At 59.5% G+C, this 25,852-nt stretch overlaps 1 protein-coding gene across 1 annotated transcript in view; it reads right to left on the bottom strand.

Annotated features, from left to right (window-relative positions):
* Nucleotides 1-25,852, bottom strand: part of ALPK1 (alpha kinase 1) — a 100,439-nt gene that overhangs the window by 27,439 nt on the left and 47,148 nt on the right. The window contains exons 2-4 of the mRNA XM_070414155.1: nucleotides 13,814-13,959; nucleotides 12,713-12,884; nucleotides 9,622-9,776 (exon numbers count right to left, since the gene is read on the bottom strand). Coding sequence (XP_070270256.1) covers nucleotides 9,622-9,776; nucleotides 12,713-12,836 — 279 coding nt within the window. The 5' untranslated portion in view covers nucleotides 12,837-12,884; nucleotides 13,814-13,959. The remainder of the gene's footprint in view (nucleotides 1-9,621; nucleotides 9,777-12,712; nucleotides 12,885-13,813; nucleotides 13,960-25,852) is intronic.

Here is a 25,852-nt window from a genome sequence, read left to right as displayed (position 1 = left end):
CGGAGGAGCGAGTTGCTGGACGCCGAGAAGAAGGGCGGAGGCCCCCCTCCCCGCGGCCCGGCCCGTGGGCCCTGCTCGCCACACCTGAGACCAGGCTGCAGGCTCCACGGTTCCTCCTGGACACGCCGGGCTCCGAGCGACAACACGGCCGCGTCCCCGCCCCCCACTCTCCACAGATCCGAGCACAAAAGCCCGAGAGAGGGTGACCCGGCGGACAAAGGCCCTTTGAGCTGCTTGGAAAGGAGCCGTGGGGGCGGTGGACGGGGTCCAGGGCCCGTTCTTCCCACTTGCACTAATTAGACATTTTTCTGTCGGCCACTGAGCACCGCTGAGAGGCCAACCCGCCAGATTCATTTCTAAAGTGTTTACAGAAGTTTGCATCTGTTTGTGTCTCTTCAGGAGGAAAATAAGCACTTCAATAGCTTTGTGGGAACTGAAGGGAGCCCTCGAGGCCCGGCCTGCAGCTGCATAACTCGGCTCCCTCCTGGCGCCCGGCCTGCGAGGAGGGGGAGGCCGCAGGGGGCCCGCCAGGCGCCGTCCTGCCGGCCACACTGGCTTCTCTCCCTCTCTGAGCAGGACACGCAGATTCGGGGGTCCATCCCCATGGGAAATGAGCCCCACTTTCAATGCTCCAAGGATAGGGGGTGAATTCTTCAACAGCAAAGCCGAGTCCAGCAGCGCCCTGGACCGTCCCCGGGCAGCCGGGCCCTCTGACTGCGGCCGGAGCAATGAGAGAGGCCGAGGGTGCGGGGGGACCCGGGAGCGGGCCCCACGGAACCCCTTGGTTCTGCGTAGTCAGAGGAACAGGAAGAAGGCCGCACCCCGAAAGGCGGAGGAAGAAAACAACACAAGCCCAGCTCGCCGTCCGCGGGGCAGCCTGGGAAACGCGTGCCCTCCGCCCGGAACCTGGCCCGGCTCTGCCCGTGCTGCTCTGAGGCCACGGCCGACCTGCCGTCGGGGGAACGCGACAATACGGCCTTGCCCAGCACGGCGGCTGGGCTGGTGGAGCGTGAGCACGGGCAGCCAAGGGCTGCGGGTTCGATGCCCGGCCGGGCACACACCTAGATGTGGGCTGATTCCCAGTCAGGGCACCTATGGGAGGCAACTGATCTCTCTCTCTCTCTCTCTCTCTTTCTCTCTCTCTCTCTCTCTCATCAATAAAAACATATCCTCGGACGAGGAATAAAAAATAAAAGAAAGTGTGACTTTTAGATGGTGGCTCAGTAACAGAAGGTAGTGCTGACCCAGCACCGGGCGTCCAAGATGAAAACCAGCCAGAAGCTGCTCCTATCTCTCTCCTCCGCAGCCGACGGGGAGCCTGCTGGCCGGCCGGGCCCCCAGGTCCTGTCCCTGCTGAGCGATGGGGTTCAATCCACGTTCAGGAGGTGAGGGCGCTGGGCGCCTGCGGCTCAGGCCCACGGACATCACACACACACACACACACACACGCATGCACGCACAGGCACCGCTCCCTCCGCGGTGGAGATTCGGGGTCTAATGGAGCCTGAGGCCCAGGGGAGCTCCAGGGCTGGGAGGCTGAGTCGGGCAGCGAAGGAATTAAACTTCACAATAAGGTTCCTGTTCACAGTGATTGGAAACATGCTGACGAGCCTTCCGGAGGGCTTTGGCGACCGCGGGACCAGGCGAGGAAGAGTGTGTGTGCTGCGCTCGCCGCCGCCTGCATTAGCCCGCCCCTCCTCACGACGCCAGCCCCGGGCGCCCCAGCCTTGGCTCAGAGCCCGCAGCACTCACACCAGTGACAATGGCCGCTGATCTTGGGGGGGGGGGGGGGGGGGAGGAAGGACCAGGACAGAGCCATCTGGCATTGCCGCTCAGGGGGCCCAGGAAAGGGAAGTTATGGCTGGGGAGCAAACGGAGACGGGGTGAGGGTGGAGGGGTGTGTCCCGAGGTGAGGAATCAGCAGAATAAACAAGTGAGACGTGCCTGGCGCCTGCATCGTTATGCACCAGCCGTGACCGTGGCCGCTGAGGACCGACTGGGCTCAGCTGGGCTCCTGGTCTGTGCACCTGCTGACCTGGGAGGAGGCGGAGGAGCAGGGAACTGTCCCAGGTGGGCCCAGGGCCTGTTCCGTTTCCCTGGTCCCTCCTTCCCGTCCCCAACGCCACACACAGACTCAGCTCCTTCGGAAAACGGTCATCGTCTCCTCTGTCTCGGGGTCTAAAGATGACACTTTGAGCTCAGCCAACGTGGCTCAGTGGTTGAGTGTCGGCCTAGGAACCAGGAGGTCACAGTTCGATTCCTGGTCGGGGCACAGGTCCAGGTTGCGGGCTCGATCCCCAGTGTGGGGCGTGCAGGAGGCAGCCGATCCATGATCCTCTCTCATCACTGATGTTTCTCCCCCTCTCCCTCTCCTTTCTTCTCTGAAATCAGTAAGTATACACATGTAAAAATAAAGATAACACTTTGAATCATCTACCCCTGCTCTTTCACCTTCCCTCTCCCAGATCTGCTGTAAATGACACGGCCTATCTGTTTAAGGAAAGAGAAAGCAACCCCAAAAGAGACAGTCCCTCCCCTGGCCTGTGCCCATGGCCCAACCTCTGCCTTGGAGGTTGCTAAGGCCGTCGCGACTCACGTCCTCCTTGGTGAAGTCCCTGCCTCATCCCCACCCCCCACTGCGCACCCAGCGGCCACTTACTGACCCTCATCTGACTCCAACTCCCAAAGCATCTGGGGTGACAGTCACCCCGCCTTTTCCAACCACGTGCCCTGTGGCATTCCCACCGTCCTGGTAATTCTGAAAACGTGGCACAGCCATTCAAAACAACTTTCTTTTATTGCTTCACCTCAAAACCAGTGGACCTGTCTGTCACTTCACAGTTTTCCAATTCAGGAGTCACCGTCACACAGCAGCAGAAATACATGTTTCGTCAATGAGGGTGAGCCTGGCTTGAACAAAACCTCATTCAGAAAACCGGACATCTCGGCGATGAAGTGTGGACGTCAGAAATGGTTTTGTTGCCACGACAGTGCTCACCCCTCGAGGTCATGTTTAATCCTCACCAGAGGATATTTTTCCATTGATTTTTAGAGAGAGTGGAAGAGAGAGGGAAAGAGAGAGAAACACATCGATTGGTTGCCTCCTGCATCCGCCCCAACCAGGGCCCGGGCCGGGGAGGAGCCTGCAACCAAGGTACGTGCCCTTGACCGGAATCGAACCCAGGACCCTTTAGTCTGCATGCCGACGCGCTATCCACTGAGCCATACTGGCCAGGGCCATGTTCTTTTTTTATTTATTTCTCCTCATCCAAGGCTATGTTTATTGATTTGAGAGAGAGAGGAAGCAGGGAGAGAGAGAGAGAGAGAGAGAGAGAGAGAGAGAGATCGACTGGGGATTGAACCCACAACCTATGTGTCCTGACCGGGAATCAAACCCCCAACTGTTTTTGGTGTAGGGATGACGCCCCAACCCTGACCCACCAGCCAGGCTCTCTACCATGTTATTAAAGAACGAGCTTTCCAACACCCCCCCCCCCCCCATGCCCCGTCCATCTGCAACCGGGCTAGGGCTCCGAGACCGGGCGTCTCTCACCCTCATCCAGGCCGAGGCAGAGGGAGCGTCCGATGGCCGGACTCACCACGTCTCCTCGAGCTTCGGGATGGGACTCTGTCACCACTGATCCCATTTCACCAGCTGAGACAGTCACGTGGACACGCCTGGGTGGCCAGAGGAAAGCTGGAGCACCGGCCACAGGTCAGATGGACAACCAATGGGCGGCCTCCAACTAGCAGGCCTTTGACCAGGGGCCCATCTCTCCGAGCTGGGAGCGGGTCCAGGGCATGAGCAGGGCCCCTGGTTAACTTTGAGTTGATGTCAGAGCTCGAACTCAAATGCCTGGCACTGGCTGACAGTAAAGCTTTGCCGAACGAAGGAAGGCATATTGTTTGCATTCACTTTGCTTTCTGTCTCCTGACAGAAAAGACCTAAGTGATTGATTAAAGCCCCAAAGCTGCCCGGCTGGCGTGCCTCCGTGGTTGAGCGTGGACCTAGGAACCAGGAGGTCATGGTTCGATTACCGGTCAGGGCACATGCCCGGGTTGAGGTCTCCATCCCCAGTTCGGGGCGTGCAGGGGGCAGCCGATCCATGATTCTCTCTCATCATTGATGTTTCTTTCCCTCTCCCTTCCTCTCTGAAATCAATAGAAATATATTTTTAGAAAAGCTTTATTTTCATATTCTCGTCTCACTGTGCAGAAATGGTTCTTTCCAGAAACGTGAACATTACAGGAAACAAAGGTGGCGTCCAGAGGCCGGCCTGTCCCCGGATCCTCGCGCCTGTCCCCTGATCCAGGCGGGTCCCCGCCGCCCTGCCCGCCGTCACAGAAGCAAATGCCGTCGGTGCTTTAGAGAAACCCAGCACGGCGCCCGCAGAGCCGTGTCTCTCGGGCCTCGCTGTTCTCCCAGACGCCAAGCGCCCTGCCCGGCACTTGAAACCCTGGCCCCGCGTTTCATCTCTCCCCTCGGAGAGTAAACACTGTGCCGAGTGAAAGGAGATGAAGGAGGGCTCACTTTCCCTTGAAATCTCCTGCTTCACTGTGAGAGGGAGCAAATCCGTCCTCCGACCAGCGCTGACAATGCCACGGGTCAGCGTGTCGGGCGGACCACAATCGCCTCGAACACAAAGACGGCCCCTCCTCCTCCCCTGGCACAAAGGGCCTGGGACACACATCACCCACGAAGACGAAACAGCACTTCAAAGCCCTCGGGGCGATCGGACCGCCGTCCCCTGGGACCAGGAGGGGGGGTGCCCGAGCTGGGGGACACGGGCATGAGGCAGGAATGAGGTCCCCGCAGCCTGCAGCCCCGGGAAGCGCCTGGCCTCCCCGGGCAGTGCTGTGTCCACAGATGTTTTAGCAACGAGTAGTGGCAACACCTCGGGAGGGGCCCGCCCGCAGGGGAGAGGGCACAGCTCCAGGTGCGCTGCCCGCTATGCCAGCCACACTATGAAGCCACGCGCTGCCCGCCGTGCCAGCTCTTCAGTCCCACTCACCATGTTGCAAGTGCGTCCGAGCCACGTGAGCTGGCCCTGACCCCTCGGGCAGCCAGGCCCCGCCAGACCAGCTTCCTTCAGGCCGGCCGCCTCCAGCAGCTCCCGGGGCCCCAGGGAGACCCAGGAGGGAAGGAGAGGGGCTGTGAGTCCCGCCCCTCAGTGGTCTGACCCCGGGCGGTCAGCTCCCTGCACCCAGCATCCTCGCTGTTACAATGGGAGGAGGAGGAGGAGGAGGAGGAGCACTGAGGCTGCTCTGAGAATTAAATGAGACTCTTGTGCACGTTGCAAACTGCACAGGGATGTAGGAATGACAGTCACTCCCCACGCCTCATGGCCACTGATGCGGGCAAGGGGTTCAACCCTCTCCCCACACCCTCCCAGCCACCCGCCTCCTTTGGCTGCAGCCCCGTCGGCTTAGCCTAGGGTCTGTGTGTCCGGTTTTGGTGGGTGGGTGGGTGGGACGATGGGGATTCACTCACAGAGAGGCTGTGACGTAGCTCAGGGTCTTTCCTGGGTTTTTGTTTTGAAGGCAAAGACAGTGTGTAAGTTTTGGGAATATATCCTCAAAAAAACCCAAAACACCCACCAGAAAGAATGCATGCACCCCTGTGTTCATAGCAGCACAATTTACAATAGCTGAGATCTGGACACAGCCCAAGTGCCCATCAGTAGACAAGTGAATAAAAAAGCTGTGGTACATCTACACCATGGAATACTATGCAGCAGTAAAAAAGAAGGACCACTTACCCTTTGGGACAGCATGGAGGGGCCTGGAGAGCATTATGCTGAGATAAATAAGCCAGTCAGAGACAGACAAGTGTCACATGACCTCACTCACATGTGGAATCTAAAGAACAAAACGAATTGACCAACAAAGTAAGACCTGAAGCAGGGAGGCATGGACCAGACTGACATGCCTCCATGTGGGGTTGGGGGGACGAGAAGAGATAAACTGAAGAACTTATATACTCACTAGAGGCCCGGTGCCGGAAATTCATGCACAGGTGGGGTCCCGAGGCCTGGCTGGTGATCAGGGCTGCTCTGCAGGGCAACCCTGGGGTGATCAGGGGGTCCCTCACTGGCACCCACTTTGGCTGGCCTAGGGCCTGCAGGCTGGGAGCAGCTCCTGTGCTGAGCGTCTGCCCCCTGGTGGTCAGTGCGCATCATAGTGACCAGTCGTTCTGCCGGTTGTTCCACCGTTCGGTCGATTTGCATATTAGGTTTTTATTATATAGGATAGGCACAGCCCATGGACACGGGCCTTAAGGTGGGGAAGACCTGGTGGGGGGCGGGCAGGGACTGGGAGGTGGGGGTTAACGGGAGGAAAATGGGAGACATCTGTAATTCTGTCAACAATAAAAAGGATATTTAAAAAAGATAATGTCTATACATTTATTTGCCTGTGAAATAAAAAGTTTAGGGTATTGTCATTGCTTGTAATTCCTGGTCTCCAGACATATTTTATTTGAGAAACAAATGCATAGAAGCACACACAGTCTCTCCCTTGACACTCATCCGAGACAATGTGGGTGAGAAACTCCGCCCTGGGGCTTCCTTAGACCCCGAGCTGAATCCCGACCCCAGACCATCCCCTGGTGGAGGCAGCAGGGCCATCAGCTCCCGGTCGGTCCGTGAGCTCAGGACCAAGCATGTCAGCGATGTTGGTGCGATGCTCCCTCCTTGGCCTCATCCCAAGGAGACGGGCCTGGGTCTGGGAGGGCCTGACAGGGTCAGTAGCTCAGACAGCAGGTCACCCTGATGACAGGTGGGGGGTGTGCTCACAGGGGAGGCAGAAGTGAGCCCACAGTTGTGCGTACACGAAACGCAGTTTACTTTGTATTATTATTTATGTGCTAGAGGCCCGGTGCATGGAATTCATGCACTGGGGGGAGGGAGGGTGTCCCTCAGCCCAGCCTGCGCCCTCTCCAATCTGGGACCCCTCGGGGGATGTCCGACTGATGGCGTAGGCCCAATCCCACAGGGCCTAAACCGGCAGTCGGACATCCCTTTCACAATCCGGGACTGCTGGCTCCCAACCGCTCTCCTGCCTGCCTGCCTAATTGCCCCTAACTGCTTCTGCCTGCCAGCCTGATCACCTCCTAACCACTCCCCTGACAGCTTGATCAATGCCTAATTGCTCCCCTGTTGGCCCGATCACCCCAACTGCCCTCCCCTGCTGGCCCGATCGCCCTTAACTGCCCTCCCCTGCCAGCCTGGTTGCCCTCCCCTGCCGGCCATCTTGTGGCAGTCATTTGTGTGAGGGTGTGATGGTCAATTTGCATATTACATCTTCATTATATAGGACTAGAGGCCCAGTGCATGAAATTCATGCGTGGCCACACTCAAGGGGCCAAAGAGCCGCATGTGGCTTGCAAGCCACAGTTTACCGACCACTGCCCTAGTATATTATAAATAAATAAATAAATAACGCTGCCTCCATTTTTTCATAATTGAAACCTCACTGCTGGCTCCCAGGTGCAGAGGGAGCCTGGCAGGGGTCCAATCACTCAGGTGGCGGGGGGCAGGGGCATGGGGACCCAGGTGGCATTGTCAGCGCTGGTCGGAGGACGGATTTGCTCCCTCTCACACTGAAGCAGGAGATTTCAAGGGAATCTCCTCGGTCAGATGGGCATTATGATGGGCATTATAAATGCTATAATGTGGTCAGCTCACATTATAATTAGTGGTTCAACTCTCGGTTGAACTCTCAGTCGAAGGAACAATTTGCATATTAAGCTTTTATTATATAGAATTATTTTCCATACAAACAACTGCAAACCTACTTTTGCCATCCCCCCATATTTAAGCTCTCCAACTCTTATTTATTTATTTATTTATTTATTTATTTATTTATTTATAATATACTAGGGCAGTGGTCGGTAAACTGTGGCTTGCAAGCCACATGCGGCTCTTTGGCCCCTTGAGTGTGGCCACGAAGTTTCAATCACACTGTACGTGCGTGCCCACACGTGGTATTTTGTGGAAGAACCACACTCAAGGGACCGCAGTTTGCTGACCAGTGTACTAGGGGCCCACTGCATGAAATGTGTGCACTGGGGAGGGGGGTTCCTCAGCCCAGCCTTCCCCCTCTCACATACTGGGAGCCCTCAGGGGATGTCCTACTGATGGCTTAGGCCCGCTCCCTGCTCCCCATGGGGAGCAAGCCTAAGCCGCAGTCTGGCCTCCCTTTGTGGGAGGCAACCAGGCTGATCAGGGGAAGGCACCAGCCCCGTCACCCCGCTGCTGCAGCCACTGCCAGTCACCGCAGCCACCAAGGTGTTTTCATCAACACGGACTCCAGTCCCTTCACCATGAAAAAATGACAACTTTCTTTAGACATTTTCAAGATGTGTCTTTCATAGGATATAACATTTCTTTCTTTCTTTCTTTATTATTTTTTTATCCTCACCTGAGGATATGTTTCCATTGATTTTTAGAGAATGTAGAAGAGAAAGGGAAAGACAGAGAGAAACATCAAAGTGAGAGGAACACTTTGATTGGTTGCCTCCTGCATGAGCCCTGCCTGGGCCCCAGCCAGGGAGGAGCCTGCAACCTAGGTACATGCCCTTGGTCAGAATTGAACCCAGACCCTGCAGTCGGCAGGCCGAGGCATTATCCACTGAGCCAAACCGGCTAGGACAGGATATATTTCTTAGCCCTCCAGCAGCGGACTTTCGTTTTTTTCTCCAGGAGTGAGGTGGAAAAACCCTAGATCACCTTTTTGGATTCTTATTACACAAGTTACTAAGAACATTACCAGTGGCATACAGGGAGATTAGCCAATGAGTGGTCAGAAAAGGTGTTTCCTCTGTAGTTCACTCCAATCGCAGTATCCGCCCCTGCCCCTCTGAACGCTGGCTCCGCCCCTGCCCAGGCCCCTGCGATCGCTGGCTCTGCCCCTGCCCAGGCCTGAGGACTCTGGCCTGGGCAGGGGACCCCCAGCCCCCTCCAATCACCTGCTCCACACCACCTATTACTGAGGGGACTGGGTGCCGCCATTTTGTGGCTATGGGCGTGGCCATCTCTGTGATGGAGTGACAGCTAATTTGCGTATTACTCTTTTATTGGATAGGATTTTTATTTATTTCAGAGAGGAAGGGAAAGGGGGAGAGAGATAGAAACATAAATGATGAGAGACGATGATTGATCGGCTGCCTCCTGCGCGCCCCACACTGGGGATGGAGCCCGCAACCCAGGCGTGTGCCCTGACCGGGAATTGAACCGTGACCTCCTGGTTCATAGGTTGATGCTCAACCACTGAGCTTCACCGGCCGGGCATTTCAGGGCCCTGACTTTCAGTAAGTAGCATTTCAAAACAAGAATGCAACACGGCATGGTGCAACCAAAACCGCAGCTCTGGCCGGCAGACAGGTGAGCGTTTCAGGACACAGGTGTCTGCATAGCCCCACGGCGCACCCTCCTCCCCTTGCTCAGCCTGGTTTGTGGGTGCCCGGCCTCAAGATGCTTTTCTAAAAGCTGTTCCCTCCCATTAGTCAGCTGGCCAAGGGGGACAGGGGGAGAGGCTGTCTTAGGCCTGAGAGAAACTCTATCAATGGCAGCGCATAGGGCGACACGCCTGGCGGGTCGGGGAGCAGGTGGGGCGTCCTACCAGTAGCTGCTGCAGCCCGGCGCCCACCAGGTCCTGCAGGTTGGCTTTGTCCTCGGGGCCCGCGGCGGGCTTGTACTGCCACTTCTCGGGCACGAAGGGCCACGCCATGTCCTTGGCCTCCTGGAGGAGGGTCCGCAGCTCGCCGGGGAGTGCAGCTGGAAAGGTCAGAGTTCAGGTGAGGAATGGCTCTCAGAGGAAGGCGGTGGGCCCCGGGTTGTGATGAAGCGCTTCAGTGGCCGAGACACTGCCCCAGCCCCCCCAGGCCAGTCGGAGCTGCGGTCAGGCCCCCGGAATAACGGCGAGGGGCTACCTGCCCCTCCGGGCAGACGGGGCAGTGGGGCATGGAAAGGTTCAGGGGGAAGCGAAGCACTTCCGTGAGCAGCTCTGCGTGAAGTCAGACAGGATGCAGGAGACACAGGCTCCCTGTAACGTGAGAAAGGGACTGTCCGGGGTGCACCTGGGGCCGCGGCTGCAGCTGCAGACACCACCTGGGCCCCGCTGCTCCCGCCCCGCCCGCACCCACACTTTCACTGCGATGGGATTTGAATGCAGAAAAGAACATGGAAAACCCAAATGGAGTGTGAAGTGGTATCGGGCTTCTGTGAAATGCCCTCGCCTCACGGAGCAGATCTATTTAATCTCTTTTTAAATACATATATATTTTTATCGATTTCAGAGAGGAAGGGAGAGGGAGAGAGAGATAGAAACACCAATGATGAGAGAGAGTCATGGATCGGCTGCCTCTTGCACACCCCACACTGGGGACTGAGCCCACAACTTGGGGGCATGTGCCCTTGACCGGAATCGAACCCAGGACCCTTCAGTCTGCAGGCCAATGCTCTATCCACTGAGCCAAACTGGCCAGGGCTAGTTAATCTCTTCGTGGCCACCACACTTAACTAGTACACCCATCCACATCTTCTGTCCAAGCGCAGTAAACTCAGAAAGCTCTGGAAATTTGAAGGTTTTTCCTTACATTTGATGCCCAAAGCGGCTTGAAGTGATGAGAGGCTAATGGCGGTTGTGTTTATCCTACAGGGTGAGCTCAGTCAACAATTTTGCTGCAAAAATGTTCCTGTTTGACTCTGGTCGCCACCCAGTTCCTGCTGGTGTGTGGGCGGCCGGAGGCCACATGCCATTCGGTGCCTCCCAGACATCTGGTAGCCTCTGGATTCCGGGGCCCATGTGTCACCAGGTCTGCCTCTCCAGGCGTGAGCCGTGCAGACACAACAGGTGCAGCATCCCTCCAACAGCTTGTTGCCTTCCCTCCGGCTGTGTCTCCCTTCTGTCCTCTGCTCCCGCACCCACCGAGTCCCCAGATCGGACACCAGGAGTCCGTCTGGACTTCATGTTCTCTCTTCTCTCGGAATCTAAATAGGTATCAAATCCTGTGGATTCGGAAACCCACTTCCCTCTTCACTAGGAGTAATTCCTGTCGCATTCACCGCCTCTTCATTCGCCCATCCATCTTCTGCCTTGTTGGTCCTAGTTTTTCAAAGCACAGGTGGCTGGGCATGGGCCTGCACCGAGTTCTTTAATGGTTTTCACACCTGCTGGCCCTGTTTTGCTTGCTCTCTCCTAACCCTTCTGAGGTCAAGCTCAGCCCACCAACAGCATTCAAGGCAAACATGCCACTTCCTGTCAGCCCCCCTGCCTCCTGTGACCTGAGGTGCCCTCCTGAGCACCCACAGATTCCCCAGGCCACGCCCCTCTCAGCATGCATCCCACAGAAATTAGTGAGAACATCAAAGACATGAAAAGGGACCCCAGTCAGAAATTGAGCATACGCTAACTGAAATGAAGAATAATTTACAGGGAATCAACAGTAGAGTAAAGGACGCTGAGAATCAAATCAACAATTTGGAATATGAGGAAGCAAAAAACATCCAATCAGAAGATCAAAAAGAAAAAAGAATCCAAAAATATGAAGATAGTGTAAGGAGCCTCTGGGACAATTTCAAGCGTACCAACATTCGAACATGGGGGTGCCAGAAGGGGAAGATAGAGAGATCAAAATATTGAAAACCTATTTGAAGAAATAATGACAGAAAACTTCCCCTACCTGGTGAAAGAAATAGACTTACAAGTCCAGGAAGTACAGAGAGTCCCAAACAAGAGGAACCCACAGAGGCCCACACCAAGACACATCATAATTAAAATGCCAAGGGTTAAAGATGAAGAGAGACTCTTAAAAGCAGCAAGAGAAAAGCAGTCAGTTACCTACAAGGGAGTATCCATACAACTGTCAGTTGATTTCTCAACAGAAACTATGCAGGCCAGAAGGGAGTGGCAAGAAATATTCAAAGTGATGAATAGCAAGGACCTACAACCAAGATTACTGTACCCAGCAAAGCTCTCATTTAGAATTGAAGGTCAGATAAAGAGCTTCACAAACAAGAAAAAGCTAAAGGAGTTCATCACTGCCAAACCAGTATTATATGAAATGTTGAAGGGTATTCTTGAAGAAGCAAAGGAGGAGGAATAAGATAGAACCAGAGGCATGGAAACATGGAACAGATTGACCAATCTCAGAGGGAAGTGGGGGGGGGGGGGGCGGGGAGAGATTAACCAAAGAACTTATATGCACCACCTATGGACACGGACAATAGGGTGGCGAAGACCTGGGGTGTGGCATGAACCGGGTGGGGGGAGGCATTGGGGGAACATGGGGGACATCTGTAATACTCTCAACAAAAAGGATTTTCAAAAACAAAGAAATGTATTGATGACCCAGACAAGAGAGCTTGGACTGATGCGGTGACACGTTTATGGAAAGCAGAGACATCTATGGAAACGGATGAGGCACGAAGGCCCCGTTGGAGAGAAAGTACGTGCCACCATTGAGACGTGGCCTCCGTTTTTTCATAATTGAAACGTGCGGGCACCAGCCCACTCGGAGCCTTTGTTCCCCGTGAACCTCACTGCGTCTCGAGGCCTCCTGTTTACTGAAGCCTAAAACGAGAACTGACAGTGATTCACTACGACAGAGTGGCCTTCCTCCTGCCCTCGCGGCCCCCCTATTCCTGCCCCAGATCAGCGGTCCCTGGGTCATCTGCATGCCTGGGGAGAGATGGGGGCCAGGCGACCTCACCTCCGTGCGGCTGGTCCTTGTCCCCGCGCTGTTCCCGCGCCGGTGCGCCCGGAGCCTCCGCCAGCTGCCGCAGCAGGTGCAGGCACTCCTGCAGGTGTGCGGCCACAGCGCCCGGGCTGTCCATGCCCCTCCCTCACGCGGGTGCACGTCCCTGGTCCACGGGCTCAGCCACCTAGGAGAAGACATCCATTCTCAGTAAAGGAGCCCTTCGAGGTGATTCGCTGAGCATCCAGGACCTGTAAGACTCGAGGAGACAGCCTGGGGGCTCTATGGGGTCTGTGTGAATTCCCTGCAGGGCCCGGTCCAGACGGCAGCCCCTCTGGGCAGGTCCCGGAGACACCACCACCTCAGGGATGTTGGTGGAACCACAGGGAGCCTGCAGAGTAATGCACCTCTAATGACGTGGCTTCCAAACCCCTCCGGTCGGCCTGTGGGTCCTGGGGACACCACCGCCTGCCCCTGCGGAGCCCCCAGGAAGCTTCTGGCTGATGTGCCTGCTACTCAGACACAAGCCCACGGGGAGCCCACTGCTGATTCTCCGTGTGTGTCCTTTGTGGCATTTGGAGTAAGATAGGCAATGACATCCCTGGCCGGTGTCGCTCAATGGATAGAGCAATGGCCCTGTGAACGAAAGAGTCCCCGGTTCGATTCCGGTCAAGGGCATAGACCTCAGTTGCAGGCTCTTCCCCTGCCCGGGCCCTGGTTGGAGCGCTTGCAGGAGGCAACCAATCGATGTGTTTCTCTCACATCGATGTTTCTCTCTGTCTTCCCTCTCTCTTCTACTGTCTCTAAAAATCAATGGAAAAATATCCTTGGGTGAGGATTAAAAATAATAACAATAATAAATTAAGATAGACAATGGGCACACTCCCAAATAAGAGGGCGATGATAGCTCAGAAAACCCAGCTTCCTACCTCTGTCATGCCATGAACAGGTCTCCCTCACTGCCATGCAACAGACATGTGGCTGACACGCCTCTGCCGTCAACATGACTCCATTGTCATGAGCTACTGTAGCCACGGTCATTCAAGAACAAATAATGTACTGACAGCACAGAAACACCCGACTAATGAATGCCAACCAGTTATCTGAGGAACAAACCTTTCTGACTGTCTTCCCTTTGTTGAAGAATGTGTATTACAAACCGCACAAACGAACTTGTTCTCTTTCTGACTCTCCAGAAGAGCGTGAGCTGCTGTCTGGTGTAGACACCTTGCAGTAGAACCTTATCACCAGAGCAGTGGAGTCTGAAAGGGAAGGAAGGAGATACAGTGAGTCACAGGGTCATCGTGTGCTGCTGGGGCAGACTGTGGTCTCACACTCAGTGACCTCACTGTAAGAAGTTGGGTTTAGCCTGGCCGGCATGGCTCAGTGGTTGAGCATCAACCTAGGAACCAGAAGGTTCTGGTTCGATTCCCAGTCAGGGTACATGCCCGGGTTGCGGGCTCGATCCCCAGTGTAGGGCATGCAGGAGACGGCCGATCAATGATTCTCTCTCATCATTGATGTTTCTGTCTCTCTCTCCCTCTCCTTTCCTCTCTGAAATCAATGAATATATATATTTAAAAAGAAGTTGGTTTTAGCCCTAGCAGGTTTGATTCAGTGGATAGAGCATCGACCCGCAAACTGTAGGGTCTCAGGTTTGACTCTGGTCAAGGGCATCTACCTGGGTTGCAGACTTGATCCACTGGGGCTCGTGCTGGAGACAACCAATCGATGATGTTTCTCTCTCTGTGTCTCCCCCTCTCTTCCACTCTCTCTAAAAATCAATGGGAAAAATTATCCTCAGATGAGGATTAACAACAAAAGAGTTGGTTTTAAATTTGAAATCGAAAGCAAGAATTTTTCTATCTTTCTTCTATTCTTTGAAAAGAAAATGAAGGGTGAGCTGACTGCAATCTAAATTATGTCTTTTTCATTCTAACCTGGATGCTTTGAGTTTTAAAACACATGCCCAACACACACACACACACATACACACATACGCCACAGACATACACACATACACCACCACACACACACACACACATACACCACACACACACACACACATGCCACACATACACCACACACACACACATGCCACACACACATACACATGCCACACATACACCACACACACACACACACACATACACCACACACACACATACACATGACACACATACTACACACACACACACACACACACGCACGTACACTGTGCCAAGGGTGGGGTGCCACGGGCTTGTTTAATGAAAGTAACGGTGTATGTGTGTAAGAACAAGCAGAGTTCTTGAAGACAACACTCTTGTTATTTGAAAGAGTGTTCATGTTGGTGATGCCGTGAGGAATGAATCACCAGAAGCATCTATGCTAATAAGAGTAATATGCTAATTAGACTGGGAGGCCTTCCGGACAAAGCCTGGGGCTTGGCCAGCCTTCAAACTGCCCCCAAATGTCCCTCAGCCCCTCACCCAGGCTGGCCACGCCCTCCAGTGGAGACCCTCACCCTGAAGGGGGCTTGGCCAGCCTGCAAATGGCCCTTAGCCCCTCACCCAAGTTGGCACTGCCTCCACCCATGCACCAGGCCTCTATCTTTACTAATAAAGGGGTAATATGCTAATTAGACTGGGAGACCTTCCGGACATCCTTCTGGACAAAGCCATGGTGGCGGGGCCGAGGCAGAGGCGGTTAGAGGCGATCAGGCCAGGAGGGGAGAGCCATTGGGGGTGATCGGGCTGGCAGGAGAGGGCAGTTGGGGGCAATCAGGCTGGCCGGGGAGCAGTTAGGTGTCGGTCAGGCTGGCAGGGGAGTGGTTAGGGGCAATCAGGCAGGTTAGGGGGTCATCAGGCTGGCAGGCAGGTGAGCAGTTGTGAGCCAGCAGTCCAGGATTGTGAGAGGGATGTCCAACTGCTGGTTTAGGCCCGATCCTGAGGGGTCCTAGATTGGAGAGGGTGCAGGCTGGGCTGAGGGACACCCCGCCTCCTGTGCACAAATTTCATGCACTGGGCCTCTAGTTTAAAAATAAACCTCAACAGGTCCTTTCTAAACAAATTGCTAAAATAGTGCTTTAGATAACAGGAAAGAGATCACAGATGAAGGGCCCAGTATTCAAGGGGAAACAAAAAGGATGCCACTGGCTAAATCTAAGCATGTGCTGTATAAAGCTGTAACTGTCTTGTGGGATAAACAAAAAAGAAAAAATATACACAAACACCAACAGAATCCACGCCGGGAGGAGAGTGTTCTCAGATCTGTGAGTTGGTTAGGAGGAGGGGAAACATTAACTTTGGACTGTGACAAAAATGTTAAGATAATCCCTAAAAAACTGTAATAAGACATATAATTTTAAAACTAGTAGAAGGGAAAAAATGAAGAAAATTTCAAGAGAAGGCAATAAAAAAAATTAAGAAATACTCTCCTAGGTCACTTGCAGGCCCAAGAAGTCATCATCATGGAAATTATAAACTATTCTAATGGAATGGTAACTGCTGTGTATTGGAACATGTGGAGCCCTGGCCGGTTTGTCTCAGTGGGTAGAGCACAGGCCCATGAACTGAAGGGTCCCGGGTTCGATTCCAGCCAAGGGCATGTACCTCAGTTTCAGGCTCAATCCACCTCCAGGGCATGTGTAGGTGGCAACCGACCGATGTGTCCCTCTCACAGTGATGTTTCTCTCTCTCTGTCTCTCCCCCTCTCGTCCACTCTCTCTAAAAATCAATGGGAAGAATACCTTTGGGTGAGGATTACCAAAAACAATATAAAACAGAAAAACAAATTGAGTTCAGTCAAGTGAGACATGAAGTAGGAAGAGTCAGAGCAGCAGATTCGCGGAGGGAGACAGAGGGACACGGGCGAGCACAGGAGAACAGGAGACGGTCTGCGGACCTTAAGTTCATTGTTCCCTCTGTGGGCATCCATCCTGTTCTGTGCATGTTACACCTATTTCATAATTGTTTGATGTCTGTTAGACTTTATTTTTTAAAATATATTTTTATTGATTTCAGAGAAGAAGAGAGAGATAGAAACATCAACAAAGAGAGAGAATCACTGATCCCCTGCCTCCTGCACGTCCCCTAATGGGGATGGAGCCCGCAACCCCAGCATCTGCCCTGACCATGAATCAAACCGTGACCTCCTGGTTCATAGGTCGAAGCTCAACCACTGAGCCACGCTGGCCGGGCTCTATTTGACTTTTAATGAAAAATTAAAAAGAATAAAATGGAAACTGGACCTCTGAGTGTGGCTGAGTTATAAAAATGCACCTCTGCCCTCAGGACTGTGGCCCCTGATTCCATAGCAGGGCCCTGGCAGGGGCCTCCCGGGTCAGACGGAAATCGCCGGGGACAGACGCGAGGACGGGAAGTCAGGGGGGGACAGACTCCGGGAGCAGGTCCTCTCTGTGTTGAGAGCCGGGATGAGCACACATGAGGAGGCCGGTGTGAGAGCCATCAGTGTAACCGTCGCTTGGCCGCCAAGAAACCAGTGTACTGTCTCAGCCCGTTTACAAAGGACAGGAGAGCGTGTGCCGTGATGTTTTTAAACAGGATTCGGGAAAAGCTGCAGGTGATGCACAGTTCTTGCCCGAGCGCACAGCTGGGTAACTCAGGACGGAGGCCCCTGGCCTGTGGCCGTTTGTCACACCTGCGGGTGCAGGAAGGCAGGGGGGGTTCCGGGTCACGGGCGGGGCACCTGCCGCCTCAGGGAGACGGAGGAGGAAGAAGAAAAGGCCGCCGTCGCGGGTGCCTCTCGCCGGCTCCGGTTACCTCTCCATCAGCGCGGTGACACCGCGAACATTAGCCTGGCCCCGGCTCCCAGGGCCACACCTGGGGTCAAGGTGAGCCCGGCCTGCCATCTGGTCCTGCTCGAGGCTCCGGGCGCCTCGGTGTCTCGATCCCAAAGGAGAGGCGGCCTCCCACTCAGACAGCTGCCCGCACGTGGGCCCGAGTCCAGGGCTGCCCTCAGCCACGGAGCAGCCGGAGCAGGAACAGGCCTCGGAGACGTGGGAGGCCATCGGAAAGGCCTGCTCTGGAGGCCAGCGGCCCCGGCCCAGGTGGAGAGGGGGAGCCGGAGGCAGTGGCGGAGAGGCGGGGCTGGGAGGGGGGATGGGGAGGCGGGAGGGGGAGGCGGGAGCAACAGGTCTGAGGTCCCTCAGACACACTCTGCTTCTTACTAAACAGAGGCCTGCGTCCGGAGGAAGACACAGCTGGAGGGCTTTGCTGGAAGAGGAACTGCCCATCTTTAAGGAACAGGCTGGCTGGTGTGGCTCAGTGAACAGAGCATCAGCCTGCGGACGAAAGGGTCCCGGGTTCGATTCCCATCAGGGCACGTGCCTGGGTTGCAGGCTTGATCCCCAGTGTGGGGCGTGCAGGAGGCAGCCAACTCAATTCTCTCCCATCATCGATTTTTCTCTCTCTCCTTTTTTCTTCCTCTCTGAAATCAATAAAAATATTTTTTAAAGTATTTTTTTAAAAAAAGAAACAGAGAGGCCTCGCCTACTGACGAAGGGGAAGCTGATTCCCAGTGAGGATGCACACCCGCCGCCGGCCATGACAGGTTCGCTTGGAGGTGCGGGTGGGGGTGCGGGTGGGGGTGCGGGTGGAGGTGGTGGGTGGAGGTGGAGGTGGAGGTGCGAGTGGAGGTGCGGGTGGAGGTGGTGGGTGGAGGTGGAGGTGCGGGTGGAGGTTGTGGGTAGGGGTGGTGGGTGGGGGTGCGGGTGGAGGTGGTGGGTGGTGGGTGGAGGTGCGGGTGGAGGTTGTGGGTGGGGGTGGTGGGTGGAGGTGGAGGTGGAGGTGGAGGTGGTGGGTGGAGGTTGTGGGTGGAGGTGCGGGTGGAGGTTGTGGGTGGGGGTGGTGGGTGGAGGTGGAGGTGGAGGTGGTGGGTGGAGGTTCTGGGTGGAGGTGGTGGGTGGAGGTGGAGGTGCGGGTGGAGGTGGTGGGTAGGGGTGGTGGGTGGGGGTGCGGGTGGAGGTTGTGGGTGGAGGTGGTGGGTGGAGGTTGTGGGTGGAGGTGGAGGTGGAGGTGGCGGGTGGAGGTAGTGGGTGGAGGTTGTGGGTGGAGGTGGAGGTGGAGGTGGAGGTGGAGGTTGTGGGTGGGGGTGGTGGGTGGAGGTGGGGGTGGAGGTGGAGGTGGAGGTGCTGGTGGAGGTGCGGGTGGAGGTGCGGGTGGAGGTGGAGGTTGTGGGTGGAGGTGCGGGTGGAGGTGGAGGTGGAGGTGGAGGTTGTGGGTGGAGGTGGAGGTGGAGGTGGAGGTGGAGGTGCGGGTGGAGGTGCAGGTGGAGGTGCGGGTGGAGGTGGTGGGTGGAGGTTGTGGGTGGAGGTTGTGGGTGGAGGTGCGGGTGGAGGTGCGGGTGGAGGTGGTGGGTGGAGGTTGTGGGTGGAGGTTGTGGGTGGAGGTGGGGGTGGAGGTGGTGGGTGGAGGTGATGGGTGGGGAGGTGGTGGGTGGAGGTGGAGGTGGAGGTAGAGGTGGAGGTGGGGGTGGAGGTGTGGGTGAAGGTGGGGGTGGAGGTGGAGGTGGGGGTGGGGGGTGGAGGTGGACGTGGAGGTGGACGTGGACGTGGAGGTGGAGGTGGAGGTGGTGGTGGGTGGAGGTGGAGGTGGAGGTGGTGGGTGGAGGTGGAGGTGGAGGTGGAGGTGGAGGTGGTGGGTGGAGGTGGAGGTGGAGGGTGGTGGGTGGAGGTGGAGGTGGAGGTGGTGGGTGGAGGTGGAGGTGGAGGTGGAGGTGGCGGGTGGAGGTGGAGGTGGAGGTGGAGGTGGAGGTGGGGGTGGGGGGGTGGAGGTGGACGTGGGAGGTGGACGTGGACGTGGAGGTGGAGGTGGAGGTGGTGGTGGGTGGAGGTGGAGGTGGAGGTGGTGGGTGGAGGTGGAGGTGGAGGTGGAGGTGGAGGTGGTGGGTGGAGGTGGAGGTGGAGGTGGTGGGTGGAGGTGGAGTGGAGGTGGGTGGGTGGAGGTGGAGAGGTGGCGGGTGGAGGTGGAGGTGGAGGTGGAGGTGGAAGTGGCGGGTGGAGGTGGTGGGTGTGGATGGAGGTGGAGGTGGTGGGTGGAGGTGGAGGTGGTGGGGGGTGGAGTGGGGGTGGAGGTGGTGGGTGGAGGTGGGGGTGGAGGTGGTGGTGGAGGTGGAGGTGGAGGTGGAGGGTGGAGGTGGTGGGTGGGGATGGGAGGTGGAGGTGGAGGTGGAGGTGGCGGGTGGAGGTGGTGGGTGTGGGGTGGAGGTGGGGGGTGGAGGTGGAGGTGGGTGGGTGGAGGGTGGGGGTGGAGGTGGCGGGTGGAGGTGGAGGTGGAGGTGGTGGGTGTGGGTGGAGGTGGAGGTGGAGGTGGAGGTGGAGGTGGAGGTGGAGGTGGGGTGGAGGTGGAGGTGGAGGTGGGGGGAGGTGGGGGGGTGGAGGTGGAGGTGGGGTGGAGGTGGAGGTGGGGTGGAGGTGGAGGTGGAGGTGGGGAGGTGGAGGTGGGGGTGGGGGTGGAGGTGGAGGTGGAGGTGGGGGTGGAGGTGGAGGTGGGGGTGGAGGTGGGGGTGAGGTGGAGGTGGAGGTGGGGTGGTGGTGGGTGGAGGTGGAGGTGGAGGTGGAGGTGGAGGTGGAGGTGGGGGTGGAGGTGGAGGTGGGGGGTGGAGGTGAGGTGGGGGTGGAGGTGGAGGTTGGAGGTGTGGGTGAAGGTGGGGGGTGGAGGTGGTGGTGGGGGTGGGGGGGTGGAGGTGGACGTGGAGGTGGACGTGGACGTGGAGGTGGAGGTGGAGGTGGTGGTGGGTGGAGGTGGAGGTGGAGGTGGTGGGTGGAGGTGGAGGTGGAGGTGGAGGTGGAGGTGGTGGGTGGAGGTGGAGGTGGAGGTGGTGGGGTGGAGGTGGAGGTGGAGGTGGAGGTGGAGGTGGAGGTGGAGGTGGAGGTGGAGGTGGGGGTGGAGGTGGAGGTGGAGGTGAGGTGGAGGTGGTGGGTGGAGGTGGAGGTGGAGGTGGAGGTGCGGGTGGAGGTGGGGGTGGAGTTGGAGGTGGAGGTGGAGGTGGAGGTGGGGGTGAAGGTGGAGGTGGAGGTGGAGGTGCGGGTGGAGGTGGGGGTGGAGGTGGAGGGTGCGGGTGGAGGTGGAGGTGAGGTGCGGGTGGAGGTGGAGGTGGGGGGTGGAGGTGGAGGTGGAGGTGGAGGTGGAGGTGGATGGTGGGGGTGGAGGTGGAGGTGGAGGTGGGAGGTGGAGGTGGAGGTGGAGGTGGGGGTGGAGGTGGAGGTGGAGGTGGATGTGGAGGTGGAGGTGGAGGTGGGGGTGGAGGTGGAGGTGGAGGTGGGGGTGGAGGTGGGGGTGGAGGTGGGGGTGGGGGGGGGGGTGGAGGTGGAGGTGGAGGTGGAGGTGGAGGTGGAGGTGGAGGTGGGGGTGGAGGTGGAGGTGCGGGTGGAGGTGGGGGTGGAGGTGGAGGTGCGGGTGGAGGTGGAGGTGGAGGTGGAGGTGCGGGTGTGAGGGTGGGGGTGGAGGTGGAGGTGCGGGTGGAGGTGGAGGTGGAGTGGAGGTGGGGGTGGAGGTGGAGGTGCGGGTGGAGGTGGAGGTGGAGGTGGAGGTGGAGGTGGAGGTGGAGGTGGGGGTGGGGGTGGAGGTGGAGGTGGAGGTGCGGGTGGAGGTGGGGGTGGAGGTGGAGGTGCGGGTGGAGGTGGAGGGTGGGGGGTGGAGGTGGAGGTGGAGGTGGAGGTGGAGGTGGAGGTGCGGGGTGGAGGTGGGGGTGGAGGTGGAGGTGCGGGTGGAGGTGGAGGTGGGGGTGGAGGTGGAGGTGGAGGTGGAGGTGGAGGTGGAGGTGGGGGTGGAGGTGGAGGTGGAGGTGGAGGTGGAGGTGGAGGTGGAGGTGGGGGTGGAGGTGGAGGTGCGGGTGGAGGGTGGGGGGTGGAGGTGGAGGTGGAGGTGCGGGTGGAGGTGGAGGTGGAGGTGGAGGTGGGGGTGGAGGTGGAGGTGCGGGTGGAGGTGGGGGTGGAGGTGGAGTGCGGGTGGAGGTGGAGGTGGAGGTGGAGGTGCGGGTGGAGGTGGGGGTGGAGGTGGAGGTGCGGGTGGAGGTGGGGGGTGGAGGTGGAGGTGGGGGTGGAGGTGGAGGTGCGGGTGGAGGTGGAGGTGGAGGTGGAGGGTGGAGGTGGAGGTGGAGGTGGGTGGTGGGGGTGGAGGTGGAGGTGGAGGTGCGGGTGGAGGTGGGGTGGAGGTGGAGGTGCGGGGTGGAGGTGGAGGTGGAGGTGGAGGTGCGGGTGGAGGTGGGGGTGGAGGTGGAGGTGCGGGGGGTGGAGGTGGAGGTGGAGGTGCGGGTGGAGGTGGGGGTGGAGGTGGAGGTGCGGGTGGAGGTGGAGGTGGAGGTGGAGGTGCGGGTGGAGGTGGGGTGGGAGGTGGAGGTGCGGGTGGTGGAGGTGGAGGTGGAGGGGGAGGTGGGGGTGGAGGTGGAGGTGCGGGGTAAGGTGGGGGTGGGGGTGGAGGTGGGGGTGGGGGTGGAGGTGGGGGTGCGGGTGGAGGTGGGGGTGGGGGTGGAGGTGGAGGTGGAGGTGGAGGTGGAGGTGGGGGTGGAGGTGGGGGTGGAGGTGCGGGTGGAGGTGGAGGTGGAGGTGGAGGTGGAGGTGGGGTGGGGTGGAGGGTGCGGGTGGAGGTGGAGGTGGAGGTGGAGGTGGAGGTGGGGGTGGAGGTGGGGGGGAGGTGCGGGTGGAGGTGGAGGTGGAGGGTGGAGGTGGAGGTGGGGTGGGGTGGAGGTGCGGGTGGAGGTGGGAGGTGGAAGGGTGGAGGTGGAGGTGGGGGGGTGGGGGTGGAGGTGCGGTGGGGGTGGAGGTGGAAGTGGAGTGGAGGTGGAGGTGGGGTGGAGGTGGGGTGGGGGTGGAGGTGGAGGTGGGGGTGGAGGTGGAGGTGGAGGTGGAGTGGAGGTGGAGGTGGAGGTGGGGGTGGAGGTGGAGGTGGAGGTGGAGGTGGGGGGTGGAGGTGGGGGTGGGGGGTGGAGGTGGAAGGTGGGGGTGGAGGTGGAGGTGGAGGTGGAGGTGGAGGTGGGGGTGGGGGTGGAGGTGAGGGTGGAGGTGGAGGTGGAGGTGGGGGTGGAGGTGGGGGTGGAGGTGGGGGTGGGGGTGGAGGTGTGAGGTGGGGGTGGAGGTGGAGGTGCGGGTGGAGGTGGGGGTGCGAGGTGGAGGTGGCGTGGAGGTGGAGGTGCGGGTGGAGGTGAGCTGGAGGTGGCGGTGGGGGTGGAGGTGGAGGGGGTCGGAGGCTGGAGGTGGAGGCTAGGCGGGTGGAGGTGCGGGTGGAGGTGGGGGTGGAGGTGGAGGTGCGGTGGTCGCGACGGGAGTCGCCGAAGTGGAGGTGGCGGGTCGGAGGTGGAGGTGCGGCGTGGAGGTGGAGGTGGAGGTGGAGGTGGATGGTGGAGGTGGACGGTGGGGGTGGGGGTGGAGGTGGATGTCGGAGGTGCGGGTGGAGGTGGGGGTGGAGGTGGAGGTGCCGGGTGGAGGTGGGAGGTGGGGGTGGAGGTGGAGGATGGAGGTGGAGGTGGAGGTGGAGGTGCGGGTGGAGGTGGGGGTGGAGGTGGAGGTGCGGGTGGGAGGTGGAGGTGGGTGGGGTGGCGGTGGAGGTGGAGTTGGAGGTGGGTGGAGGTGGGGGGTGGAGTGGAGGTGGAGGTGCGAGGTGGAGTGGAGGTGGAGGTGGGGGTCGGAGGTGGAGGTGCGGGAGGAGGTGGGGGTGGAGGTGGAGGTGGAGGTGCGGGTGGAGGTGGAGGTGGAGGTGGAGGTGGGGGTGGAGGTGGAGGTGCGGGTGGAGGTGGGGGTCGGAAGGTGGAGGTGCGGGTGGAGGTGGAGGTGGAGGTGGAGGTGCGGGTGGAGGTGGGGGTGGAGGTGGAGATGCGGGTGGAGGTGGGGGTGGAGGTGGAGGTGGGGGTGGAGGTGGAGGTGCGGGTGGAGGTGGAGGCTGGAGGTGGAGGTGCGAGTAGGAGGTGGAGGTGGGGGTGGGGGTGGAGGTGGAGGTGGAGGTGGAGGTGGAGGTGGGGTGGAGGTGGAGGTGCGGTGGAGGTGGAGGTGGAGGTGGAGGTGCGGGTGAGGGTGGGGGTGGAGGTGAGAGGTGCGGGTGGAGGTGGAGGTGGAGGTGCGGGTGGAGGTGGGGGTGGAGGTGGAGGTGCGGGTGGAGGTGGAGGTGGAGGTGGAGGTGCGGGTGGAGGTGGGGTGGAGGTGGAGGTGCGGGTGGAGGTGGAGGTGGAGGTGGAGGTGGGGGTGGAGGTGGAGGTGCGGGTAGAGGTGGGGGTGGGGGTGGAGGTGGGGGTGGGGTGGAGGTGGGGGTGCGGGTGGAGTGGAGGTGGGGGTGGAGGTGCGGGTGGAGGTGGAGGTGGAGGTGGAGGTGGAGGTGGGGGTGGGGGTGGAGGTGCGGGTGGAGGTGGAGGTGGAGGTGGAGGTGGAGGTGGGGGTGGAGGTGGGGGTGGAGGTGCGGGTGGAGGTGGAGGTGGAGGTGGAGGTGGAGGTGGGGGTGGGGGTGGGGTGGAGGTGCGGGTGGAGGTGGAGGTGGAGGTGGAGGTGGAGGTGGGGGTGGGGGTGGAGGTGCGGGTGGGGGTGGAGGTGGAAGTGGAGGTGGAGGTGGAGGTGGGGGTGGAGGTGGGGGTGGGGGTGGAGGTGGAGGTGGGGGTGGAGGTGGAGGTGGAGGTGGAGGTGAGGTGGAGGTGGAGGTGGGGGTGGAGGTGGAGGTGGAGGTGGAGGTGGGGGTGGAGGTGGGGGTGGGGGTGGAGGTGGAGGTGGGGGTGGAGGTGGAGGTGGAGGTGGAGGTGGAGGTGGGGTGGGGTGGAGGTGCGGGTGGAGGTGGAGGTGGAGGTGGGGGTGGAGGTGGGGGTGGAGGTGGGGGTGGGGGTGGAGGTGGAGGTGGGGGTGGAGGTGGAGGTGGAGGTGGAGGTGGAGGTGGAGGTGGGGGGTGGGGGGTGGAGGTGCGGGTGGAGGTGGAGGTGGAGGTGGAGGTGGAGGTGGAGGTGGGGGTGGAGGTGGAGGTGGGGGTGGAGGTGGGGGTGGGGGTGGAGGTGGAGGTGGGGGTGGAGGTGGAGGTGGAGGTGGAGGTGGAGGTGGAGGTGGGGGTGGGGGTGGAGGTGCGGGTGGAGGTGGAGGTGGAGGTGGAGGTGGAGGTGGGGGTGGAGGTGGGGGTGGGGGTGGAGGTGGGGGTGGGGGTGGAGGTGGAGGTGGGGGTGGAGGTGGAGGTGGAGGTGGAGGTGGAGGTGGAGGTGGGGGTGGGGGTGGAGGTGCGGGTGGAGGTGGAGGTGGAGGTGGAGGTGGAGGTGCGGGTGGAGGTGGGGGTGGGGGTGGAGGTGGAGGTGGGGGTGGAGGTGGAGGTGGGGGTGGAGGTGGAGGTGGAGGTGGGGGTGGGGGTGGAGGTGCGGGTGGAGGTGGAGGTGGAGGTGGAGGTGGAGGTGGGGGTGGAGGTGGGGGTGGGGGTGGAGGTGGAGGTGGGGGTGGAGGTGGAGGTGGAGGTGGAGGTGGAGGTGGGGGTGGAGGTGGGGGTGGGGGTGGAGGTGGAGGTGGGGGTGGAGGTGGAGGTGGAGGTGGAGGTGGAGGTGGAGGTGGGGGTGGGGGTGGAGGTGCGGGTGGAGGTGGAGGTGGAGGTGGAGGTGGAGGTGGGGGTGGAGGTGGAGGTGGAGGTGGAGGTGGAGGTGGGGGTGGAGGTGGGGGTGGGGGTGGAGGTGGAGGTGGGGGTGGAGGTGGGGAGGTGGAGGTGGAGGTGGAGGTGGAGGTGGGGGTGGGGGTGGAGGTGCGGGTGGAGGTGGAGGTGGAGGTGGAGGTGGAGGTGGGGGTGGAGGTGCGGGTGGAGGTGGAGGTGGAGGTGGAGGTGGAGGTGGAGGTGGAGGTGCGGGTGGAGGTGGGGCTGGAGGTGGAGGTGGGGATGGGGGGTGGAGGTGGAGGTGGAGGTGGGGATGGGGGGTGGAGGTGGAGGTGGAGGTGGGGATGGGGGGTGGAGGTGGAGGTGGAGGTGGGGATGGGGGGTGGAGGTGGAGGTGGAGGTGGGGATGGGGGGGTGGAGGTGGAGGTGGAGGTGGGGATGGGGGGTGGAGGTGGAGGTGGAGGTGGAGGTGGAGGTGGAGGTGGAGGTGCGGGTGGAGGTGGAGGTGGAGGTGGAGGTGGAGGTGCGGGTGGAGGTGGGGGTGGAGGTGGAGGTGGGGATGGGGGGTGGAGGTGGAGGTGGAGGTGGGGATGGGGGGTGGAGGTGGAGGTGGAGGTGG

This window comes from Myotis yumanensis, unplaced genomic scaffold (assembly GCF_028538775.1).
Source record: "Myotis yumanensis isolate MYYU_CA2020_CCGP unplaced genomic scaffold, mMyoYum1.0.hap1 SCAF_5, whole genome shotgun sequence".
Lineage (NCBI taxonomy): Eukaryota > Metazoa > Chordata > Mammalia > Chiroptera > Vespertilionidae > Myotis > Myotis yumanensis.
This window is presented reverse-complemented; position numbering and strand designations above follow the sequence as displayed.